Source organism: Scyliorhinus canicula, chromosome 16 (assembly GCF_902713615.1).
Source record: "Scyliorhinus canicula chromosome 16, sScyCan1.1, whole genome shotgun sequence".
In the NCBI taxonomy this organism is placed as follows: domain Eukaryota; kingdom Metazoa; phylum Chordata; class Chondrichthyes; order Carcharhiniformes; family Scyliorhinidae; genus Scyliorhinus; species Scyliorhinus canicula.
Genome location: NC_052161.1, coordinates 78,768,564 through 78,792,758, shown reverse-complemented (window position 1 = coordinate 78,792,758; position 24,195 = coordinate 78,768,564). Strand labels below are relative to the sequence as shown.

General features: G+C 48.1%; 1 protein-coding gene across 1 annotated transcript in view; it reads right to left on the bottom strand.

Moving 5' to 3' along the window:
- Positions 1-22,435, bottom strand: part of rufy2 (RUN and FYVE domain containing 2) — a gene marked incomplete at its 5' end in the record, with an annotated part of 91,728 nt that extends 69,293 nt beyond the window's left edge. Inside the window, one exon of the mRNA XM_038774026.1 lies at positions 22,314-22,435. Within this exon, the coding sequence (XP_038629954.1) occupies positions 22,314-22,435 (122 nt within the window). The remainder of the gene's footprint in view (positions 1-22,313) is intronic.
- Between the last annotated feature and the right edge of the window lie 1,760 nt (positions 22,436-24,195).

Here is a 24,195-nt window from a genome sequence, read left to right as displayed (position 1 = left end):
GCTTGGACCATGCCAGCCCGAAGACACCCAGGTGCCCTTTCTCATCCCACCTTCCTGCACCTATAGGTCCATAGCCCTTAAGGTTCCCCACGGTCGGCTATTGCAGAAAATACGAAGGCTGGGGATTGAGGGTGATTTAGAGATGTGGATCAGAAATTGGCTAGTTGAAAGAAGACAGAGAGTGGTAGTTGATGGGAAATGTTCAGAATGGAGTTCAGTTACGAGTGGCGTACCACAAGGATCTGTTCTGGGGCCGTTGCTGTTTGTCATTTTTATAAATGACCTAGAGGAGGGCGCAGAAGGATGGGTGAGTAAATTTGCAGACGACACTAAAGTCGGTGGAGTTGTAGACAGTGCGGAAGGATGTTGCAGGTTACAGAGGGACATAGATAAGCTGCAGAGCTGGGCTGAGAGGTGGCAAATGGAGTTTAATGTGGAGAAGTGTGAGGTGATTCACTTTGGAAAGAATAACAGAAATGTGGAATATTTGGCTAATGGTAAAATTCTTGGCAGTGTGGATGAGCAGAGGGATCTCGGTGTCCATGTACATAGATCCCTGAAAGTTGCCACCCAGGTTGATAGGGTTGTGAAGAAGGCCTATGGTGTGTTGGCCTTTATTGGTAGAGGGATTGAGTTCCGGAACCATGAGGTCATGTTGCAGTTGTACAAAACTCTAGTACGGCCGCATTTGGAGTATTGCGTACAGTTCTGGTCGCCTCATTATAGGAAGGACGTGGAAGCTTTGGAACGGGTGCAGAGGAGATTTACCAGGATGTTGCCTGGTATGGAGGGAAAATCTTATGAGGAAAGGCTGATGGACTTGAGGTTGTTTTCGTTAGAGAGAAGAAGGTTAAGAGGTGACTTAATAGAGGCATACAAAATGATCAGAGGGTTAGATAGGGTGGACAGCGAGAGCCTTCTCCCGCGGATGGAGGTGGCTAGCACGAGGGGACATAGCCTTAAATTGAGGGGTAATAGATATAGGACAGAGGTCAGAGGTGGGTTTTTTACGCAAAGAGTGGTGAGGCCGTGGAATGCCCTACCTGCAACAGTAGTGAACTCGCCAACATTGAGGGCATTTAAAAATTTATTGGATAAGCATATGGATGATAAGGGCATAGTGTAGGTTAGATGGCCTTTAGATTTTTTTTCCATGTCGGTGCAACATCGAGGGCCGAAGGGCCTGTACTGCGCTGTATCGTTCTATGTTCTATGTTCTATGTTCTAAGGTGCAGATCCAGGTACATTTTCAAAGAGTTTAGGGTCTCTCCCTCCACCAACTCGGACAATGAATCCCAGACTCCCACTATCCCCTGCATAAAATAAGTTCTTCCTCATGTTCCTTCTACATCTTCTGCCGCTTATTTTGAATCTATGTCCCCTGGTTCTAGGATTCACCAAGGGAACCAATTTTATCCTGTCCACTTCATCTCATCCCCTCATAATTTTGTACACCTCAATAAAATCACCCTTTGTCAGCCTTCTTTGTTTCAAGGAAAATAACCCCAACCTATCCAATCTCTCCTTGTATCTACACTTTTCTAGCCCTGGCAACATTCTTGTAAACCTCGTTAACCTCCTCTGCACTCTCTGCAGAGCAATTGCACCCTGTGATGTGGTGACCAGAACTGGACACAATACTCCAGTTGTGGCCTCACCAGTGTTTCATACAATTCCAACATTATATCCTTGCTTCTATATTCCACACCTGTCAGTGAAGGATAGCATTCTATATGCTTTCTTTACAAACTTTGTCTACTTTAACTACTGCCTTTAGGGACACGTGTACGTGTAGCACGGTAGTACAGTGGTTAGCATAACGCTTCACAGCTCCAGGGTCCCAGGTCTGATTCCCGGCTTGGGTCACTGTCTGTGCGGAGTGTGCACATTCTCCCAGTGTCTGCTTGGGTTTCCTCCGGGTGCTCCGATTTCCTCCCATAGTCCAAAAGCGTGCTGTTAGGTGAATTGGACATTCTAAATTCTCCTTCAGCGTACCCAAACGGGTGCCGGAGTGTGGCAACTAAGGGCTTTTCACAGTAAATTCATTGCAGTGTTAATGGAAGTCGACTTGTGACAATAATAAAGAATATTATTGTATGCCGAGATTTTTCACTTTATCGACCCCTCTTAGTATATTCCCATTTATTGTGTCCTCCCTACAACTGTTTGACCTTCCTAAATGCATGACCTCACACTTGTGTTAAATTCCTTTTGCCACTTTATCACCTACTCCACTCACCCAGTGACAAACCCAATGAGCGGAGGTACTTTTTCCCTTAACTAACTTGTACCATTAACATACTGGCAAAACCGATGGTGCGTAAGTGGGTAATGGACGGGGAGGGGGCAGCATGGAAGAGGATGGAGATGGCATCCTGTGTGGGTACGAGCCTGGATGCGCTGGTAACGGCGCCGCTGCCGCTCCCTCCGACGAGGTATACCACGAGCCCGGTGGTGGCAGCTACCCTCAAGATTTGGGGGCAATGGAGGCGGCACAGGAGGGAGGTGGGGGCCTCGATGGGGTCCCCGATACGGGGGAAGCACCGGTTTGTTCCGGGGAGAATTGATGGCGGGTTCCTGAGTTGGCACAGGGCAGGTGTCAGGAGGCTGGGGGACCTGTTCATAGACGGGAAGTTTGCGAGCCTGGGTGAGCTGGAGGGGAAGTTTGGGCTTCCCCCGGGGAACACCTTTAGGTACATGCAAGTAAGGGTGTTTGTCAGGCGGCAGGTGGCAGGGTTCCCTCTGCTGCCGCCGCGTGGGGTTCAGGACAGGGTGCTCTCGAGGGTATGGGTTGGAGAGGGGAGGATCTCGGAAGTGTACCAGGTGATGCAGGAGGTAGACGAGGCCTCGGTGGAGGAGCTGAAAGATAAATGGGAGGAGGAGCTGTGTGAGGAGATTGAGGAGGGGACGTGGGCGGATGCCCTAGAAAGGGTGAACTCCTCCTCTTCGTGTGCGAGGCTTAGCCTCATACAGTTTAAGGTACTGCATAGGGCTCATATGACCGGGACAAGGATGAGCCGGTTTTTTGGGACCGAGGACAGGTGTATTAGGTGCTCAGGGACCCCAGCAAACCATGTCCATATGTTCTGGGCATGCCCAGCGCTGGGGGAATTTTGGAAGGGGGTGGCAAGGACGGTATCGAGGGTGGTAGGATCCAAGGTCAATCCAGGCTGGGGACCCGCAATATTTGGGGTTGCAGTGGAGCCGGGAGTGCAGGAGGTGAAAGAGGCCAGTGTTCTGGCCTTTGCGTCCCTAGGAGCCCGGCAGAGGATTCTTCTTCAGTGTAAGGATGAGAGGCCCCCAAGTGTGGAGGCCTGGGTCAACGATATGGCGGGGTTTATTAAATTGGAGAGGGTGCAATTTTCCCTAAGGGGGTCAGTGCAGGGGTTTTTCAGGAGATGGCAACCATTCCTAGATCTCAAGACTCTATAGCCAGGCTCATTGAGTTGCCAATTTTGTCCCTCCTTTAACCAGACGTCCATTGTAGCAATGACATCCTGCTGCCATGTGTCTATTTGTGCCCTCAACTCATCTACCTTGTTTGTAATACTCCTTGCATTGAAGTTTAACTCCACCATTTTCCCTTGGCCACTTTTCAATCTTTACTTCTCGTGCAATTCCAAGTTTATCACTACATCTTTTATACCACTGGCTAATGTTCTACTTCCATTTTCCTGATCTGAATCTGACGTATGGATCCCTCCCCCTTCCACACTAGTTTAAATGCTCTCCAACAGAACTGGCGAAAGCCCTGTTACAGGGCCAGGGTTTAGATAACCCCAGTGTATCATGGAGTTCACGTGACCCACAACTTTTAATAGATTGTGGTTATGGGGAGCACACGGCCCACTCTACAGGTGTGGTACAGCAGAAATGGAAATGTATTTTTTAAAAGCAAAACTATGTTTATTCTATGAACTCAAGTTAACCGTTTTAAAACGCAACCCTTAATTCAAATACAACCCCCAAATAGTACAACACTAAGTAACATCCAGAAGACTTACAAAAACATAACCTTTAACAGAAGCACATCAGGTTTAAGTCGCTACTGAAAACATTTATAATTCTGAATTCACCAAACGATCAAGAGATAGTCTTTTCATGGCAGAGAGAACAGCAGTACACCTGCTCTGTCTGGCTTCAACTCCAACACTGAAAACGAAACTAAAACACACCCTGCAGCAAACAGTCTAAAACGAAAGCAAAAAGCTGACAGACAGCCCAGCTCCACCCACTCTGACATCACTGCAATAATAAACACCCATTTCTTAAAGGTACTCTCACTACAGATATTTATATAAACACCCATTTCTTAAAGGTACTCTCACATGACAGCCCCGCAAGGACATTAGGCCCAGCTCTGCCTGGCTATTGGACTTGAGTTGTTAACTGTTTCTCTCTCCACAGATACTGCTCGAGCTACGGAGTTTTTCCAGCACTTTCCGTTTGTGCCTTTAGCACTCCTGAACTGGATTCAGCTCATCATAATTCAACTTGCCCGTAAAAACAAAGTTTCTTCCTTTTAACTCTCCACCGAAGCCCATTTCTCCAATGAGTCAACATTCACCAAAATCCACTGAACAATTGCCTGCCCCTACTGCTAATAAACCTGACTCTCCTGAGGCACACCTCTCAATCAGCTCTATCTAGCCCACTGGCGTACTTCCATCCAAAGAATCTTAGTTTTGAAATCAGCAATCCACGGCTCTTGGATTGGCAGGCACCTTTTGAAGGTTCAGCTCCAGATCAGATACAATTGTCTAAACTGGGGTGGACGGCAATACAATTCAGACAATTTGGACAGCGTGAAATTGGTCACTGTGAGGACGTCATCCTCCTGTATGGAAGTAGTTAGCAAAATCATAAACATCCCAGAGAAATCCTAGGTCCACAGGGGATAACAGTGAAAAGCTTAATCACAAAGGGCTAGGGCGTGATGTGGGAAACAGAACTTGATGTGAGGTAGGATACGGGTTGCAGAGCTTTGGATGAGCTCGAATTGATGAGAGTGTGGAAGGCTGGGCAGGGAAGTGTCTTAAAAAAGATGAGAGCTTCAGCAGGATTTGAGCAGGGGGAGGTTCAGATACAATCTAACCTTTCATTAAGTGCAAAATTCTTACGCATATTGTTATGGGAGCGGCATTTTCAGAACCCCAAAATGTATCATGGAGTTCAACCAACCTCTCCCTTTAATGTATTGTTGCTTTTGAAGCACACGGCTTGTTCTCCAGGTGTGGTACTACAATTATGGACACGTGGGTTTTTAAACACAAAACAATGTCTATTCCATGAATTCAACTTAACCTTCTTAAATAAACATTGGATCCCTTCATCTGCCATTTCTGCTGCTAATCTTGCAGTTTTAACCCTCTGTTCTTCCACATGAGTTCTCACTACATCAGGAATTGAATTTTTTAACTCCTCCAAAAGTATAATTACTCAGAGCTTCATACGTTTGGTCTATTTTCAAAGCTCTTATCCACCTATCAAAATTACTCTGCTTCAGCCTTTCAAACTCCATGTATGTTTGACCAAATTCGTTCCTTAAATTTCTACACCTTTGTAAGCTTCAGGCACTAGCTCATATGCACTTAAGATGGATTTCTTCACCTCCTCATACGTTCCAGATACCTCCTCCAGTAGTGATGCAAACACTTCACAAACTCTACCTACAAACTTTGTTTGAATCAGTAATACCCACATGTCCTGTGGCCATTTCATTTGTTTAGTTACCTTCTCAAATGAAATGAAAAAGGCTTCCATTTCCTTCTCATCAAACCTTGGCAATGCTTGGACATATTTAAATAGATTCCCACCAAGGCTTCGACTATGATGCTCTTTCTCACTATCCTCATCACTATCACCCAACTGTACGTTTCCCGTTATGTCTGCCAATTTTAATTGACTTTCATGTTTCATGGCCATTTTCCGAAGTTCAAACTCCCTCTCTATCTTTTTCCCTGATCTGTATCTCCCTTTCTTTTTCTTCTCTCTCTCTTTCATATTCAAGCCACTTTAATTCTCTCATGTTCCCTTTGTTTAATTTGCAACTGAATTTTTGCCATTTCCAATGAGTCAGACTCTATCTCAGGCAACTTTAAATGCTTAACCACTGCCATAATTACCTCATCTTTTCACATTTTGTCAGGTAATGTTAACTGCAATGTTTTTGTCAAACCTAACGGTCTGCTTTTCGTCTCTGTCCGTAAGGTACTGCGTGTGACATGCTCCACCCCCAAAAACTTCTGAGCCTCTGAAAGAGCCATTGTTCACAACACTCTTCCCACTTAAACTAACCCACACCGGAAAAGCACTGGAGTGCTGAGCTTGTGGCATTTGAGTGCTACAGTGAGAGTTTGGTGACTGAGGGAGTATAAGGGTTCATTTTTATTTAAAGTCTAGTATTTCTTTTATTTAGTTAATTAACTTAAAAGTTGCTGTTTGGTCGATAAGAAGGTGAATTTTGAATCAGCTTTAAACAAGGTTGTACTTGGACTTACTTGCAGCTGGAGCTTGTTAATTAGTTAATTGGATTACGCCAGTTTTCAGAAGCTAGAGTCACAGTATAAATAGGAGCTAGTTACAGTGTAGACTTTGTTTGCACTGAGTGCTGAGCTTGTGGCATTTGAGTGCCACAGTGAGAGTTTGGTGACTGAGGGGGGCTGAGCTTGTGGCATTTGAGTGCTACAGTGAGAGTTTGGTGACTGAGGGAGTTAGGTGAGGAGGGAGTAAGGTGCTCCTTACATTTCATTTCCTATATTCATCAAAGAGCGTGAAGGGAGCCAAGCGTTTAGAGTACAGCTGACTGGAAGTAGAGTCGGAGGGCGGAGGTCCAGTTGGTCCAAGGGGCAGCTAATTCTGTAAAGTAAGAGGGGATGGAGGCTAGGGCAGTTGCATGCTCCTCCTGTAGGATGTGGGTGGTGAGGGAAACCACTGGTGTCCCCACTGACTATACCTGCGGGAAGTGCACCCAACTCCAGCTCCTCAGAGACCGTGTTAAGGTACTGGAGCTGGAGCTGGATGAACTTCGGATCATCCGGGAGGCAGAGGGGGTTATAGAGAAGAGTTACAGGGAGGTAGCCACACCAAAGGTACTGGACAAGAGTAGCTGGATTACAGTCAGGGGAAAGAAAACTAACAGGCAGACAGTGCAGGGATCCCTCGTGGCCGTTCCCCTTCAAAACAAGTATACCGTTTTGGATGCTGTTGGGGGGGATGACCTACCGGGGAAGGCCCCAGCGGCCAGGTCTCTGGCACGGAGTCTGGCTCTGGGACTCAGAAGGGAAGGGGGGGAGCAGAGAAAAGCAATAGTAATAGGAGATTCAATGGTTAGGGGAATAGATAGGAGATTCTGTGGTTGTGAGTGAGACTCCCGAAAGGTATGTTGCCTCCCGTGTGTCAGGGCCAGGGATGTCTCAGATCGTGTCTTCAGGATTTTGAAGGGGGAGGGTGAGCACCCAGAAGTCGTGGTGCACATTGGTACCAACGATGTAGGTAGGAAAAAGGATGTGGAGGTAATAAACAAGTTTAGGGAGTTAGGCTGGAAGTTAAAGGCCAGGGCAGACAGAGTTGTCATCTCTGGTTTGTTGCCGGTGCCACGTGATAGCGAGGCTAGGAATAGGGAGAGAGTGCAGTGAACACGTGGCTGCAGGAATGGTGTAGGAGGGAGGGTTTCAGGTATTTGGATAATTGGAGCGCATTCTGGGGAAGGTGGGACCTGTACAAGCAGGACGGGTTGCATCTGAACCAGAGGGGCACCAATATCCTGGGGGGGGAGGTTTTCTAGTACTCTGCGGGAGGGTTTAAACTAATTTGGCAGGGAAATGGGAACCGGATCTGTAGTCCAGCAACTAAGGAAGACAATAGTCAGGACGCCAAAGCACGTAGTGATGCAGTGGGGAAGGTAACAATGGCAAAGGAGAGTACTTGCAGGCAAGGAGATGGGTTGAAGTGTGTATACTTTAATGCAAGAAGCATCAGGAATAAGGTGGGTGAACTTAAGGCATGGATCGGTACTTGGGACTACGATGTGGTGGCCATCACGGAAACTTGAATAGAAGAGGGGCAGAAATGGTTGTTGGAGGTCCCTGGTTATAGATGTTTCAACAAGATTAGGGAGGATGGTAAAAGAGGTGGGGGGGGGGGGGGGGGGGGTGGCATTGTTAATTAGGGATAGTATAACAGCTGCAGAAAGGCAGTTCGAGGGGGATCTGCCTACTGAGGTAATATGGGTTGAAGTCAGAAATAGGAAAGGAGCAGTCACCTTGTTGGGAGTTTTCTATAGGCCCCCCAATAGCAGCAGAGATGTGGAGGAACAGATTGGGAAACAGATTTTGGAAAGGTGCAGAAGTCACAGGGTAGTAGTCATGGGTGACTTCAACTTCCCAAACATTCAGTGGAAACTCTTTAGATCAAATAGTTTGGATGGGGTAGTGTTTGTGCAGTGTGTCCAGGAAGCTTTTCTAACACAGTATGTAGATTGTCCGACCAGAGGGGAGGCCATATTGGATTTGGTACTTGGTAATGAACCAGGGCAGGTGATAGATTTGTTAGTGGGGGAGCATTTTGGAGGTAGTGACCACAATTCTGTGACTTTCACTTTAGCAATGGAGAGGGATAGGTGCGTGCAACAGGGCAAGGTTTACAATTGGGGGAAGGGTAAATACAATGCTGTCAGACAAGAATTGAAGTGCAGAAGTTGGGAACATAGGCTGTCAGGGAAGGACACAAGTGAAATGTGGAACTTGTTCAAGGAACAGGTACTGTCTTTGATATGTATGTCCCTGTCAGGCAGGGAAGAGATGGTCGAGTGAGGGAACCATGGTTGACAAGAGAGGTTGAATGTCTTGTTAAGAGGAAGAAGGCCACTCTATGCGGATGATTTGTTGTTGTATGTGGCAGACCCGGAAGGGGGAATGCCGGAGGTAATGGAAATACTAGCGGAGTTTGGGGACTTTTCGGGATATAAATTAAATGTGGGTAAAAGTGAGGTCTTTGTGATACACCCGGGAGATCAGGGGGAGGGAATTGGGCGGCTCCCCTTTAAGAGAGCAGTAAAGAGCTTCAGGTACTTAGGGGTGCAGGTGGCAAGGAACTGGGGGACCCTCCACAAGCTGAACTTTTCAAGGCTGGTGGAGCAGATGGAGGAGGAGTTCAAGAGGTGGGACATGGTACCGCTGTCGCTAGCAGGGAGGGTGCAGTCAGTCAAAATGACGGTCCTCCCGAGGTTCTTGTTTCTGTTCCAGTGCTTGCCCATCTTTCTCCCCAGGGCCTTCTTCAAGAAGGTAACTAGCAGCATTATGGGCTATGTGTGGGCACATGGCACCCCTAGAGTGAGAAGGATTTTCTTGGAACGGAGTAGGGACAGTGGAGGATTAGCGCTACCCAATCTTTCTGGATACTACTGGGCGGCGAACGCATCGATGGTGCGCAAGTGGGTGATGGAGGGGGAGGGGGCAGCTTGGAAACGTATGGAGAGGGCGTCCTGCGGCAATACAAGCCTGGGGGCGCTAGTAACGGCACCATGGCCGCTCCCCCCCACAAGGTATACCACGAGTCCGGTAGTGGCGGCCACCCTTAAAATCTGGGGGCAGTGGAGGCGACACAGGGGGGAAGTGGGGGGTCTGATGGCGGCGCCACTGAGAGGGAACCACAGATTTGTCCCGGGGAACACTGGCGGGGGATTCCAGAGCTGGCACAGGGCGGGCATCAGGCAACTGAGGGACATGTTCATAGAGGGGAGGTTTGCGAGCCTGGGAGAGCTGGAGGAGAAATTTGAGCTCCCCCCGGGGAACACGTTTAGATACCTGCAGGTGAAGGCATTTGCCAGACGACAGGTGGAAGGATTTCCCTTGCTTCCCGATAGAGGGGTGAGTGATAGGGTGCTGTCAGGGGTCTGGGTCGGAGAAGGGAAGGTCTCGGACATCTACAAAATAATGCAGGAGGTGGAGGAGGTATCGATAGAGGAGCTGAAAGACAAGTGGGAAGCGGAGCTGGGAGAGCAGATAGAAGATGGGACATGGGCGGATGCCTTAGAGAGGGTCAATTCGTCGTCGTCGTGCGCAAGGTTGGGCCTCATCCAATTTAAGGTGCTGCATAGAGCCCATATGACGGGGACTAGGATGAGTCGGTTCTTCGGGGGTGAGGACAGGTGTGTTAGGTGTTCGGGAAGCCCTGCGAACCATGTACATATGTTCTGGATGTGTCCGGCACTGGAAGAGTTCTGGGAGGGGGTGGCGGGGACGGTATCGAGAGTGGTGGGAACCAGGGTCAAACCAGGGTGGGGGCTAGCGATTTTTGGGGTTGGGGTGGAGCCAGGAGTACAAGAGGCAGGGGAGGCCGGAATATTGGCCTTTGCGTCCTTGGTAGCTCGGAGAAGGATCTTGATTCAGTGGAGGGACACAAGGCCACCAAGTGTTAACACCTGGTTAAACGACATGGCAAGCTTCATCCAATTGGAAAGAATCAAATTCGCCCTGAGAGGGTCGGTACGGGGGTTCTTCCGGCGGTGGCAGCCCTTCCTTGACTTTCTGGATCAGAGATAGGAACTGGAGGCCGAAACAGCAGCAACCCGGGGAGAAGGGGGGGGGGGGGGGGGGGGGGGAGGGGGGGGGGGGGGGGATAGCAACGAAGGGAGCACGTCAGCGGGGGGTCGCGGGCAATGACTGCCCGAGGCCATCGGCAGAAAGGAAAAAACGGTTTGGTTGCTAGACTGGTAGCGCGGGGGGGGGTGCGCGCGGGGGGAGGGCGTGGGGAGGATATTCCAGGGGGGATTTGTTGTGTTATAATTTAAAATGTAGTAGGGGTAAATGTTTGTATCGAAAAATTTCAATAAAAATTATTTTAAAAAAAAAGAGGAAGAAGGCGACTTATGTAAGGCTGAATAAATAAGGTTCAGACAGGGCGCTGGAGGGATACAAGATAGCCAGGAGGGAACTGAAGAAAGGGATTAGGAGAGTTAAGAGAGGGCATGAAAAATCTTTGGCGGGTAGGATCAAGGAAAACCCCAAGCCTTTTACACATATGTGAGAAATATGAGAATGACTAGAGCGAGGGTAGGTCCGATCAAGGACAGTAGCGGGAGATTGTGTATTGAGTCTGAGCAGATAGGAGAGGTCTTGAACAAGTATTTTTCTTCAGTATTTACAAAAGAAAGAGAGGGGCCATATTGTTGGAGAGGACAGCGTGAAGCAGACTGATAAGCTTGAGGAGATACTTGTCACGAAGGAAGATGTGTTGCGCGTTTTGAAAAACTTGAGGATAGACAAGTCCCCCGGGCCTGACGGGATATATCCAAGGATTCTAGGGGAAGCAAGAAATGAAATTGCAGAGCCGTTGGCAATGATCTTTTCGTCCTCGCTGTCAACAGGGGTGGTACCAGAGGAATGGAGAGTGGCGAATGTCGTGCCCCTGTTCAAAAAAGGGAATAGGGATAACCCTGGGAATTACAGGCCAGTTAGTCTTACTTCGGTGGTAGGCAAAGTAATGGAAAGGGTACTGAGGGATAGGATTTCTGAGCATCTGGAAAGACACTGCTTGATTAGGGATAGTCAGCACGGATTTGTGAGGGGTAAGTCTTGCCTTGCAAGTCTTATTGACTTCTTTGAGGAGGTGACCAAGCATGTGGATGAAGGTAAAGCAGTGGATGTAGTGTACATGGATTTTAGTAAAGCATTTGATAAGGTTTCCCATGGTAGGCTTATGCAGAAAGTAAGGAGGCATGGGATAGTGGGAAATTTGGCCAGTTGGATAACAAACTGGCTAACCGATAGAAGACAGAGAGTGGTGGTGGATGGCAAATATTCAGCCTGGAGCCCAGTTATCAGTGGCGTACCACAGGGATCAGTTCTGGGTCCTCTGCTGTTTGTGATTTTCATTAACGACTTGGATGAGGGAGTTGAAGGTTGGGTCAGTAAATTTGCAGATGATACGAAGATTGGTGGAGTTGTGGATAGTGAGGAGGGCTGTTGTCGGCTTCAAAGAGACATAGATAGAATGCAGAGCTGGGCTGAGAAGTGGCAGATGGAGTTTAACCCTGACAAGTGTGAGGTTGTCCATTTTGGAAGGACAAATATGAATGGGGAATACAGGGTTAATGGTAGGGTTCTTGGCAATGTGGAGGAGCAGAGAGATCTTGGGGTCTATGTTCATAGATCTTTGAAAGTTGCCACTCAAGTGGATAGAGCTGTGAAGAAGGCCTATGGTGTGCTAGCGTTCATTAGCAGAGGGATTAAATTGAATTTAAGAGCCGTGAGGTGATGATGCAGCTGTACAAAACCTTGCTCAGGCCACATTTGGAGTACTGTGTGCAGTTCTGGTCACCTCATTTTAGGAAGGATGTGGAAGCTTTGGAAAAGGTGCAAAGGAGATTTACCAGGATGTTGCCTGGAATGGAGAGTAGGTCATATGAGGAAAGGTTGAGGGTGCTAGGCCTTTTCTCATTAGAACGGAGAAGGATGAGGGGGCGACTTGATAGAGGTTTATAAGATGATTAGGGGAATAGATAGAGTAGACAGTCAGAGACTTTTTCCCCGGGTGGAACACACCATTACAAGGGGACATAAATTTAAGATAAATGGTGGAAGATATAGAGAGGATGTCAGAGGTAGGCCCTTTACCCAGAGAGTAGTGGGGGCATGGAATGCACTGCCTGTGGAAGTAGTTGAGTCGGAAAAGTTAGGGACCTTCAAGCGGCTATTGGATAGGTACATGGATTAGGGTAGAATAATGGAGTGTAGGTTAACTTCTTAAGGGAAGCACGGTAGCATTGTGGATAGCACAATTGCTTCACAGCTCCAGGGTCCCAAGTTCGATTTCGACTTGGGTCACTGTCTGTGCGGAGTCTGCACATCCTCCCCGTGACTGCGTGGTTTTCCTCCGGGTACTCCAGTTTCCTCCCACAGTCCAAAGATGTGCAGGTTGGGTGGATTGGCCATGAAAAATTGTCCAAAATTCTTGATTAACCTAGGACAAAAGTTCGGCGCAACATCGTGGGCCGAAGGGCCTGTTCTGTGCTGTATTTCTCTATCTCTATCTAATCCTTCACTGTCTTTAAGTTCACAAAAGCCAATCCAATAGATAGACTTTTATCCCCCTTGAGCCCCCAATTGTTGTGGGAGCGGCGTTTTCAGAACCCCAAAATGTATCATGGAGTTCAACCAACCTCTCCCTTTAATGTATTGTTGCTTTTGAAGCACACGGCTTGTTCTCCAGGTGTGGTACTACAATTATGGACACGTGGGTTTTTAAATACAAAACAATGTCTATTCCATGAATTCAACTTAACCTTCTTAAATAAACATTGGATCTCTTAACACCCCTTTCTTCAAATAATACAACACCAAATAATTCCTCAAAATGTTCCTTCAAACCTCCAAAAGACTTAACACCTTTAAACAGAAACACATCAGGTTAAATACATTACTATTATGAGTTTAAATCGCCCAAATGATTCAGAGATATTCTTTCCTGGCAATGATCACAGCAGGTCCAGCTCACTGCAAACACAGACATACCCAAGCTTTTTTCTCAAAACTGGCTTTCTCCTTTCAAAACAGCTCACAGCAAACCAGCCAGGCGCTTTTCAGCTGCTTTCTCAAACTGAAACTAAAAGCAGAAAAAGCAGAAGTGATCTCAGCTGAGCTCCCCCCTCTGGCATACCTTCAGTAATATGAGCTGCTCCATTTCTTAAAGGTACATTGCTTAAACATCTATTTCTTAAAGGTACTCTCACATGACAATGGTGACTCTTTGTTGCTGAGGTATCTTGAAGTTTGAACTTGAACTACAAAGAAAAAGACACATTTCTAATGCGCCTTTCACGACCACTGGATGTTCCAAAGTGCTTTACAGCCAATGAAGTATTTCTGAAATGTAGACATTGTTGTAATGGAGGGAACGTAGCAGCCAATACGCACACAGGAAGATCCCACAACAACAATGCAATAGCAACCAGATTTTGAGATGTTGATTGAGGGATAAGTATTGGCCAAGATATCAGGGATAACACTCCACTGCCCTTCTTCGAATAATGTCATTTATGCTGTGCCCTCACTAGTCCCATCATGTCAAAAACAGGTCAGGCCATTTCTTATCACTTCCCTGCATCACTCTCCAACCGTACCACCCCCCCCCCCCCCCCCCCCCCCCCCCAGCCGTACTTTGTTCTGTGTCCACCCTTCTCTCAAAAACCTTCTCCCAAATCACTTATAACACCATTTTCATATTTCTAGCCTTTGGTCTTCCTTTACTCAAAGACATTTCTTTAAGAAAATATTTTATTGAGATATAAAAATGTTTTTACATTTTAAACAGTGATATCCAACACATGCAAAAACCCCACAACATACCTGACTCCCCCAACCCTAACTACCCATACATTAGATTCCTTGCCCTTATTCGACATTTCCATGCCTCCACCCCGCCACTCCTGCTGACGGTCAATTCTCCTTGAAGAAGTCGATGAACGGCTGCCTCCTCCAAGTGAACCCCTGTAATGAACCCCTTACGGCAAACTCAATTTTCTCTAGCCTCAGAAACCCTGCCATGGCATTGATCCAAACCCCCGACTTTGGAGGCTCGGAGTCTGTCCATCCCAGCAAAATCTGTCTCTGGGCCACCAGGGAGGCAAAGGCCAAAACGTCGGCCTCCCTTCCCCGCACTGGGCTCCCGGATTTTCGACTCTCCAAATATTGCCATTTCTGGACTCAGAATCACCCTCCCTTCCAAGACCTTTGACATGACATCTGAAAATCCCCTCAGCCTCGGACACGTCCAAAACATATGCACATGGTTCGCAGGTCATCCCCCATACCGCCCACACCTGTTCGCCATCTCCTCAAAAAACCTGCTCATCCGGGCCACAGTCATGGGAGCCCTGCGGACCACCTTGAACTGATTCAGGCTAAGTCTGGGACACGACAAGGATGAATTGACTCTTTTCAGGGCCTCCTCCCATAACCCAACTTCCAACTCCCCTCCCAGCTCTTCCCCCCCACTTCCTCTTCACCTCCCCAACTGTAACCCCTTCCTACTCCATCAGTTCCTTATATATTTCCGAAACCCTCCCCTCCCCAACCACTGGTTTTGACATAACCTCATCCTGTAGTGGGAGGCGAGGGAAACTCGGGAACTGCCTCCAAACAAAATCCCGTACCTGCAGGTACTGGAACCTGTTCCCACCCAGCAACTCAAACTCCTCCTCTAGCTCCTTCAAGCTCGGGAAACTCTCCTCAATGAAGAGATCCCCAAATTTCTCACTCCCTGCCCGCTGCCACCTCCTAAAGCCCCCATCCAGCTCCCCCGGTGATCATCACTAATTGGTGATCAAACCGACGCCCCCTCCAGTCTCATGTGCTGCCTCCATTGCCCCCACACTCAGGGCTGCCACTACCACTGGGCTTGTGGAGTACCGAGTCGGCACGGTTACCAAAGACCTCAGATTCATGCCCTTGCAAGATGCCATCTCCACTCGTTCCCACACAGACCCTTCCCCTCTACCCATTTCCTAACCATCGATATATTGGCCGCCCAGTACTAATTCATCAGTCCCCCCCCTCAAGAAGGACTTCTTCACCCTCGGGTCTCTTCCGGCCCATATAAAACCCAAGATCGCCACATTCAATGTCCTAAAAAATGCCTTCGGGATGAAGATTGGAAGACACTGAAACATGAACAGCAATCTCAGGAGGACTGTCATCTTCACAGTCTGTACTCTCCCCGCCAATGACAGCGGGAGTCCCCTTTCATGTGCTCAATCAACCTGCCCAAATTTAGTTTATGAAGCTGACCCCAGTCCTTTGCCACTTGAATCCCCAGGCACCTGAAACGCCCTCCCACCACTTTGAACGGCATCTCCCCCTGTCCCCTCACCTGGTTCACAAAAACCTCACTCTTGCCCATATTCAGTTTGTAACCCGAGAACCAGCCAAATTCCTCCAGTATCCCCATAATTCCTGCAATTCCCTCCAACGGGTCTGTTATATAAAGGAGCAAATCATCCGCGTAGAGAGAGACCCTATACTCAACCCCCCCCCTCTCTCACTATCCCCGCCAAATATTCGATGCTCTCAGGGCCATTGCCAAAGGCTCTATGGCCAGGGCAAACAGAAGGGGGGGGGGGAAAGAGAAGAGTGGACATCCCTGTCTTGACCCCCGATACAGACTAAAGTATTCTGATCGAACCCGGTTCGTCCTTACATTCGCCAACGGTGCCCGATATAGCAACTGAACCCGACCCACAAATCCCTGCCCAAACCTTCACAGGACATCCCACAAATACTCCCACTCCACCCGATCAAAGGCCTTCTCTGCATCCATGGCCACCACCACCTCTACCTCATGCTCCTCCGCAGGCATCATTATTATATTTAGGAGCCACCTAATGTTGGACGCCAGGTGTCATCCATTCATAAATCCCGTCTGGTCCTCCCCTATTACCCCCGGAACACAATCCTCTTTACGTGTGGCCAGGATCTTTGCCAGCAATTTCGCATCTACATTCAGCAGCGAGATTGGCCTATACGACCCACAGCTCTCTGGATCCTTATACCGCTCCAAAATAAGGGAAATCAATGCCTGCGATAACATTGGGGGCAGCATTCGCAGCTCCGTTGACTCATTAAAAGACCTACAGCCCGGAAAACATTTTATAAAACTCAACCGAGTATCCGTCTGGTCCGGGGGTTTTACCCGATTGCAGCACCCCCAATCAGTCTATTACCTCCCCAGCCCAATTGGGGCTCCCAAATCCTCCACCAACTCATCAATCCTCGGGAACTCCAGCCCTCCACCCCCCCCCCCCCCCCCCCCCCCCCCCCCTGTGGACAGGAGCCCAAATTCCATTTGCAGTCTCTGACATTCCTTCAGGAGCCTGTCCACCTCTAAAATTTCACCTTCCAACCTGTCCAACTCAGCCCATTCAGCCTTCTCCTTATCAGCCCGAATTGAGATGAATTCTCCCCTAATAACTGCCTTCAATGCCTCCCAAACCACCCCCGCCGAAACCTCACCCATGTCATTGATCCTTATATACCCCCGAATGATCTCCCTCACCCGCTCACACACCTCCTCCTCCGCTAACACCCCCACATCCTACCTCCACTGCAGGTGCTGAGCCTTCCCTTGACTGACTAGCACATCCACCCAGTGCAGGGCGTGGCCTGACACCACGATTACTGAATATTCAGCATCCCATCTCATCCATAACAACAAAAGTATATCCGGGAATACACCATATGCACATGGGAGTAGAACGGAAACTCCTTCCTGCTCGGTCTCCCATACCTCCACGGATTGACCCTCCCCACGCTCTCCATGAACCCCAGTGCTCCTTTACCATAGCTGATACCTTCCTAGACCTAGTCCAGCCTTGGATCCAGGACCGTATTGAAATCGCCCCCATAATCAGTCAATGTGAATCCAGTCGGGGATCTTCCCCAGTACCCGGATAACAAACTTGGCATCCCAGTTCGGGGCATATATATTTACCAATACCATGGCCATTTCCTCCAGTTTCCCACTAACCGTAACATATCTAACCCCCGGGTCCGCTTCCATATTCCCCACCTCGAATGCCACCCGCTTATTAACCAAGATCGCCATCCCCCTCGTTTTAAAGTCTAAACCCGAATAGAACACCTGTCCAACCCATCCCTTCCTTACTAGGAAAGGCAATCTGGATACAGTAAACCAAACTTAACACCCTTCTTGTACAGGGCTACTTGACCCGATTAAAGCTCGCCCTCCTCTTCACCAGCTCTGCTCCCAGGTCTTGGTACACCCAAATCTCGGCACCTTCCCAACTGCACCACCTTGTCTGCCTGGCCCACCTCATGATGCGTTCCTTGTCCAGGAACTGTTGCAATCACACCACCATCGCCCTCGATGGCTCACCCCCTGGGGTTTGCGCACAGCGCCCTGTTGTCCTGATCCTCCAAGGGCTGGTCAAACGCACCTGCCCCAAGCAGCTTCTCCATCATCTTCCCAACATACACACCCGATCCTTTGAGTCCCTCTGGATGACCCACGATCCGAGACCAGGTCCTCCACTCTCTCCAGCAGTCGCTTTTGCTGGTCACGCATCAGCCCAATCGCTGCTGCCATCGAGGTGGACTGGTTCTCATGCTACTCTGCCAGCTCCGCCTGACCCTGGGCTGCAGTCTCACTCCATGCGGTCAACCACTGCCTTGATCGAGTCCACCGCCCGGGCCAGGTCCTCCGAACTTTCCTTCCGCTGTTGGATGAACTTCTCATTCAGGAATCTCACTAACTGGTCCATCGACCACTCAGCCAGCAGGGCCAGACCCTGACCATCCGCCATCCCCACGTGCATTGACCACTCCTCACGCGCTTCAACCAGCTGGTTCACTTTTGTCCGAGCACTTCTAGACTGCAGTTCCATAAACTAGGGGTCACACTCTATTACACTCACTTCTGCACTGTTTTCCCACAAAATTCCTGCGACAAACCGGCGTAAAGGCCACAAAAGACCACCATGAGCAGGAGTTGCCAAATATGCGACCACTCACTCAATGGTCGCCACCGTGGCCAATTAATCCATTATTATCCCTGCTATAATCTCTGTTCCCTTTGATTGAAGAGGCCAGATTACACACTAGAATGCTATGGCAGGCAACTGGTTTAAACATTCATCCCTAAAGCTGGTAGGACCACCTAGCACATTAGGGTCCTCTTCAACTCTGCCAAAATTGTTCACTATTCCAGTTTATATTCTGCACAACAAATGCCCATCTCGTCCATCTCCACCTCCAACAAACATCAGACTTCTGCCACCAAGATGGCACCCAGTCAGCTGTCTCTCCTACTTCCCTAGCCCACAGGCAAAACTTTCAACTAAAGTTATCCCATTCCCCAGCCATGAACATCTTTCACTAACTTCTGTCCCATGAGGCAGCATGGTGGCGCAGTGGTTAGCACTCGGCATCGCAGCACCGAGGTCCCAGGTTCGATCCTGGCTCTGGGTCACTGTCCGGGTGGAGTTTGCATATTCTCCCCGTGTTTGCGTGGGTTTCGCCCCCACAACCCAAGATGTGCATGGTAGATGGATTGGCCACGCTAAATTGGAAAAAATGAATTTGGGTACTCCTAAATTTATAAAATAAACTTCTGTCCCATCACCACCATGTCTTTTCCAAGCATTTGTCCTTGAAATCCATCACTGACACCACTGAGCCTATTCCCAACGAACTGCTAACCACCCAACATCCCTCCTGTCCCCATATTTTCTCATATTAAGGGTCCTCTCTCTCGCTCGAGGCGGTCGTTATTCCCCTCAATAAAACTACCCATGACCCCTCTGACATTGCCGACAACCACCAATCAACAGACCTTCGCTCTCCAGAGTTGTTGAATGTGTCCCTTCTTCCTGAAGTTCTACACTTGAATCCTTCCAATCAGGTTTCTGCCCCGATCACGGAATCAAAACCGCCTTTACCAAAGTTCCTAAGTGACTGTGCCAAAGGGAAACCTTCCCTCCTCAGACCTCTCCATCATCCAACTGCTCTACAGTTACCTCTGGAGTCTCCCAAAAGTCTATCCTTATCCCCTCCCATTTCACATTTGCATATTGGTCTTTGGTGACATCACTTCGAAACACATCAGGTTCCGTAGGTGATAACAACCAGCTCTACCTCACCACTGCCTCTCGATTCTTTCTCTGCTTGAACATGCAGTCCAAATGATGATTCAGAATGTCCCTCAGAATTTTGTTCAATAATTTAGGTTAGGTTGACTGGTCTGTACTTAGCCTATCCATTTCTCCTTTTTTGAAGGATCACAACATTCTTTCAAAACTACTATAGTTTTCAAATTCATTGTAATATAGAGTCAGAGTCATACGGCACAGTAAGAGGCCCATCGACCCATCGTGTCGGTGCCGGCCATCAAGCACCTATCTATTCTCACCGTAGCCTTGTGCGCTATGGTGTTTCAAGTGCTCAGAAATATTGAGGGTTCCTGTCTCCGCCACCCTTTCATAGTGATTTCCAGATTCCCACCACGCTCTGGATGCAAAGGTCTTTCCTCAAATCCCTCTAAGCCTCCTTCCCCTTAATGTGAATATGTCCCGTTGTTACTGACCCCCCCCCCCCCCCCCCCCCCCCCCCCCCCCCCCCCCCCTCTACCAAGGGGAAAAGTTTCTTCCTATCCACGTTATCCATGTCCTTCATAATTTTGTACACCTCAATCAGGTTCCCCCTCAGCCTTCTCTGCTCCAAGGAGAACAACCGCAGTCTAATCAGCCTCTATTCCTCCATTGCCTTCCTACCTTGGTAAGTTGGAGACTTACCGTGCTCCAAGATCTGTGCTCTTCCAATTCTGGCTTCCCGAGTATCCAGGGTTTTAGTAATTTTAACATCGGTGGCGGTGCCATCAGTTATACCAGTCCCAAGTGTTGTCAATCCTTCCCCAAATCTCTCCTAAAAATCTCTCCATAAAGCCTTTACCCAAGCTTTTGGTCACCTGCCATCACATAGCTAAGGGGAAAATTTTGTTTGATGCTGTCCCCAAACACCCCTTAGGACCATGTTAAAGATGCTACATAAATGCAACTTGTTGATGCAGCAAATGTGTCTAACCAATGCAAAGCACAATCAGCAAGGGTAAAGCCTAACCAGTCGAATACAAGCCATAGTGTCAGGGATGCCCAATCTCCCAATGCCACCGTCCCGTACCACACTGGCCGAAGAACTTACAGCTCAGCAAAAAAAGTTGTCATCCAGCATTACCCTCTTTCAGCTAGCTGCATATGGCCCTGCATTCTGCAATTCCTCCTTTTGAATCTACTTCCTCATTACTATGGGAGGCCATATGCATCCTAGCTCTGCCTGATTTTCCATGGGCTATGTGGAACACTCTGTTCCAATCCCTCAGGTCCATTCCCTTCCCACTTTTGTTCCAACAGAATGATGACAGCACTTCCTGCTCTAGCCCAGAATTGGAAAATGTTATCAACTTTGTTCAAATTTCCACTATTGCCTCACCTTCACAAGATCCATCTCCAATTCTTCCCATCTTTTCCTCAAGTTCTTTATCTCCATTCCTGGGAAAGTTCGTCAACCAATAATAACTTCTGATTCCCACAGCTACCATGATTACATTTCCGCTTCCTGTCGGGACTTAATTTCATTCTCATGGTTTTGTTATTGTCTAATATTGAACAGAAGACTTCAACACCTCAAAGCTTAAGTTTGATTTTGACAGGACTGTATGAAAACACCGAGGCGCAGTGATTAGCACTGCTGCCTCACAGTGCTGCGGACTTGGGTTCAATCCCGGTCCCGGGTCACTGTCCATATGGAGTTTGCACATTCGCCCAGTGTCTGCGTGGGTCTCAGCCCCACAATCCAAAAAAGATGTGCAGGCTAGGTGGATTAGCCATGTGGAAAAAAGAATTGGGTATTCTAAATGTTTCTTTTAATTAAAGAAAAAGGAAACATTCTGCCAACCTTGAAGGAGGGAATAAAAATCATGGCAAAAGTGTGATTGGGTGGGTGTTTGGCTGAGCAGCCTGGTCAGCTACTGGATGTACAATCAACTGTGAATTCCCACTCTTTGATGGCTTTGCAGAAACATTTATGATCAAAGGTGTTGTTCAAATCCATATATAGAGACATTAATATTTAATTTGGGCTCTGTGCTTTATCTCTTTATTTCTTGATGTGGAGATGCCGGCGTTGGACTGGGGTGAGCACAGTAAGAAGTCTTACAACACCAGGTTAAAGTCCAACAGGTTTGTTTCAAACACGAGCCTGAAGAAGGAGCCGTGCTCCGAAAGCTCGTGTTTGAAACAAACCTGTTGGACTTTAACCTGGTGTTGTAAGACTTCTTACTGTGCTCTTTATTTCTTGTAATTCTCATGTTGTTAGTGCCAAAGATTATGTCTTGAAGTGCCCACCCAAACACTAACCTTCTGCTTTTGTTCCAGCGCCACCCCCCCACTTTCCCTGCTTCGTACTTGCTTAAAACCCGTTATATCTCTACCAGTTCTGCTGAAACGTCAACCTCCCCCCTCCTCATCCTTCTCCCCACCTTCCCTCTCACCCCTCCCCCCTCCTCGACGGTAACATTCCCATGAACCTGAAGAGCAAATACTAGAGCTCATCTGTTAACTCCATATCCATTCTCCCTGGAATCACTGTACAGCTATCAGGAGTAGCAGCAGAAGCTGCGGTCCCACCCAACTCAGGCCAAGATTGTTCCAACTGAGACCAGGACTTGAAGCAGGATCTAAAACCCTGATCACGAGTCAGATACATTACCACCTCTCCTGAAGGACACAAAATCTAAATCCTTACTTTAACCCTGGTAGGTCCCGAACACTGGCTGCAATTTCGCTGGCTTCAGAACAAAGTTTCTCCACAAGCTCCAGGGGGCCCCACAGCGACTTGTTGTGGCCCAGGAATGACTTCTTCACTGCAGGACAAGAAAGGGAATGGTCAGGTTATAAACAGCATTATTATCAAAAGTCTCCTCATGAACCCTGGGGCATGACAAATACCCCTTCAGCGCCTCAGGGCCAGTATTCTTGCTGCTGGAAAGGATGCTGGGAGAAAACAGAAACTGGCTCGTCTCCGCTGCCCCTGCAGGCAAATAGACTACCTATGGCCACAGAATGGACACAACCCGCTTCCCCCACTCTCTTCACCACCCAAGTGATTCTGATTCATAGAATCATAGAATTTACAGTGCAGAAGGAGGCTGATCGGTCCATCGAATCTGCCCCACGCCTCCACCCTATCCCCTTTGTCTCCGTAACCCAGTAACCCACTTAGCCTTTTTGGGCACCAAGGGCGATTTAGCATGGCCAAACCACCTAACCTGCACATCTTTGGACTGTGGGAGAAAACCGGAGCACCCGGAGGAAACCCACGCAGACACGGGGAGAACGTGCAAACTCCGCACAGACAGTGACCCAAGCCGGGAATTGAATCTGGGACCCTGGATCTGTGAAGCAACAGAGCTATCCACTATGCTACCGTGGTGTGCCCACCTCCCACCTCCCCCCCCCTCCCCCTCCCCCCCCCCTCCACTACCGAGAGACCGTACTCTGTAGTAGTGCCCGCTTTTAGGCATAAACAGCGCAGCAGCTCAAGGAAAATCAAACAGAAATTGCTACCATATATGCTCCCTCTCCTTCCCACCCCCTCCCCATGAATCTAAAGAGAAAATATTAGAGCCAATCCGTTGATTCCATATCCATTCTCCCTTCTTGGATAAGGGCAAATAAGATGGCCAATGAAAATACACCGATGCCTTGATTGTTCATGCTAATTGGGTTCCTATGGTGTCAATAGAATCTCAATTAAATTTCAAAGGGAGGTGGGTGAGCCTTGGACTTTCTTAAATGGTCTTATTTATCTACATCCCTACTTTTAGTGATTTGTGTACCTGTACCCCAGGTAGACACATCTTGATGTGGAAAGGGGATTGGTTAACTAATTGCGAGCAGAGAGTCGGGATAAATGGGTTATTTTCAGTTTGCCAAGATGTGGCGAGTGATTTGACACAAGGTTCTGTGCAGGGCCCACAACTATTTACAATTTATATAAATTCCTTCAATGAAGGGACCGAATGCACAGTTGCTAAATTTGCTGATGGCAAAATCCTGGACCAGGTATAGCCTAATGAGAAAGGAATCATTGGCAATCTAGTTGTGAGAGAGCCTTTGGGAATGAGCGCCCAGAATTCTTCATCAAGATGGAGAGTGACACAGTTGTTTCTGAGACGAGGGTCCTGAATCTAATGAAAGGAAACTACGATGGTATGAGGCACAAGTTGGCTATGATAGATTGGGAAACGTTACTTAAAGGGATGATGTTGCCAGACAAAGGCTTATGGGGGAAACTGCAATTGTTGGCACAAAAATAAAATGGGATAGGGTTTATTTTTATGACTTACATGGGAAATTAGCGACAGTGTTAGATCCAAGGAAGAAGCGTGCAAATTGGCGAGAAAAGACAGTAGACTCTAGAATTGGGAGCAGTTTAGAATTCAGCAAAGGACAACAAATTGATTTAAGAAGGAGAAAACAGGCTACGAGAGCGGGGAACATAAAAACTGACTAAAAGTTTCTATCAGTATGTGAAGAGAAAAAAATTGGTGAAGACAAACGTAGGTCCGTTACAGTCAGAATTAGGGGAATTCATCATGAGGAACAAAAATGGCTGACCAACTAAG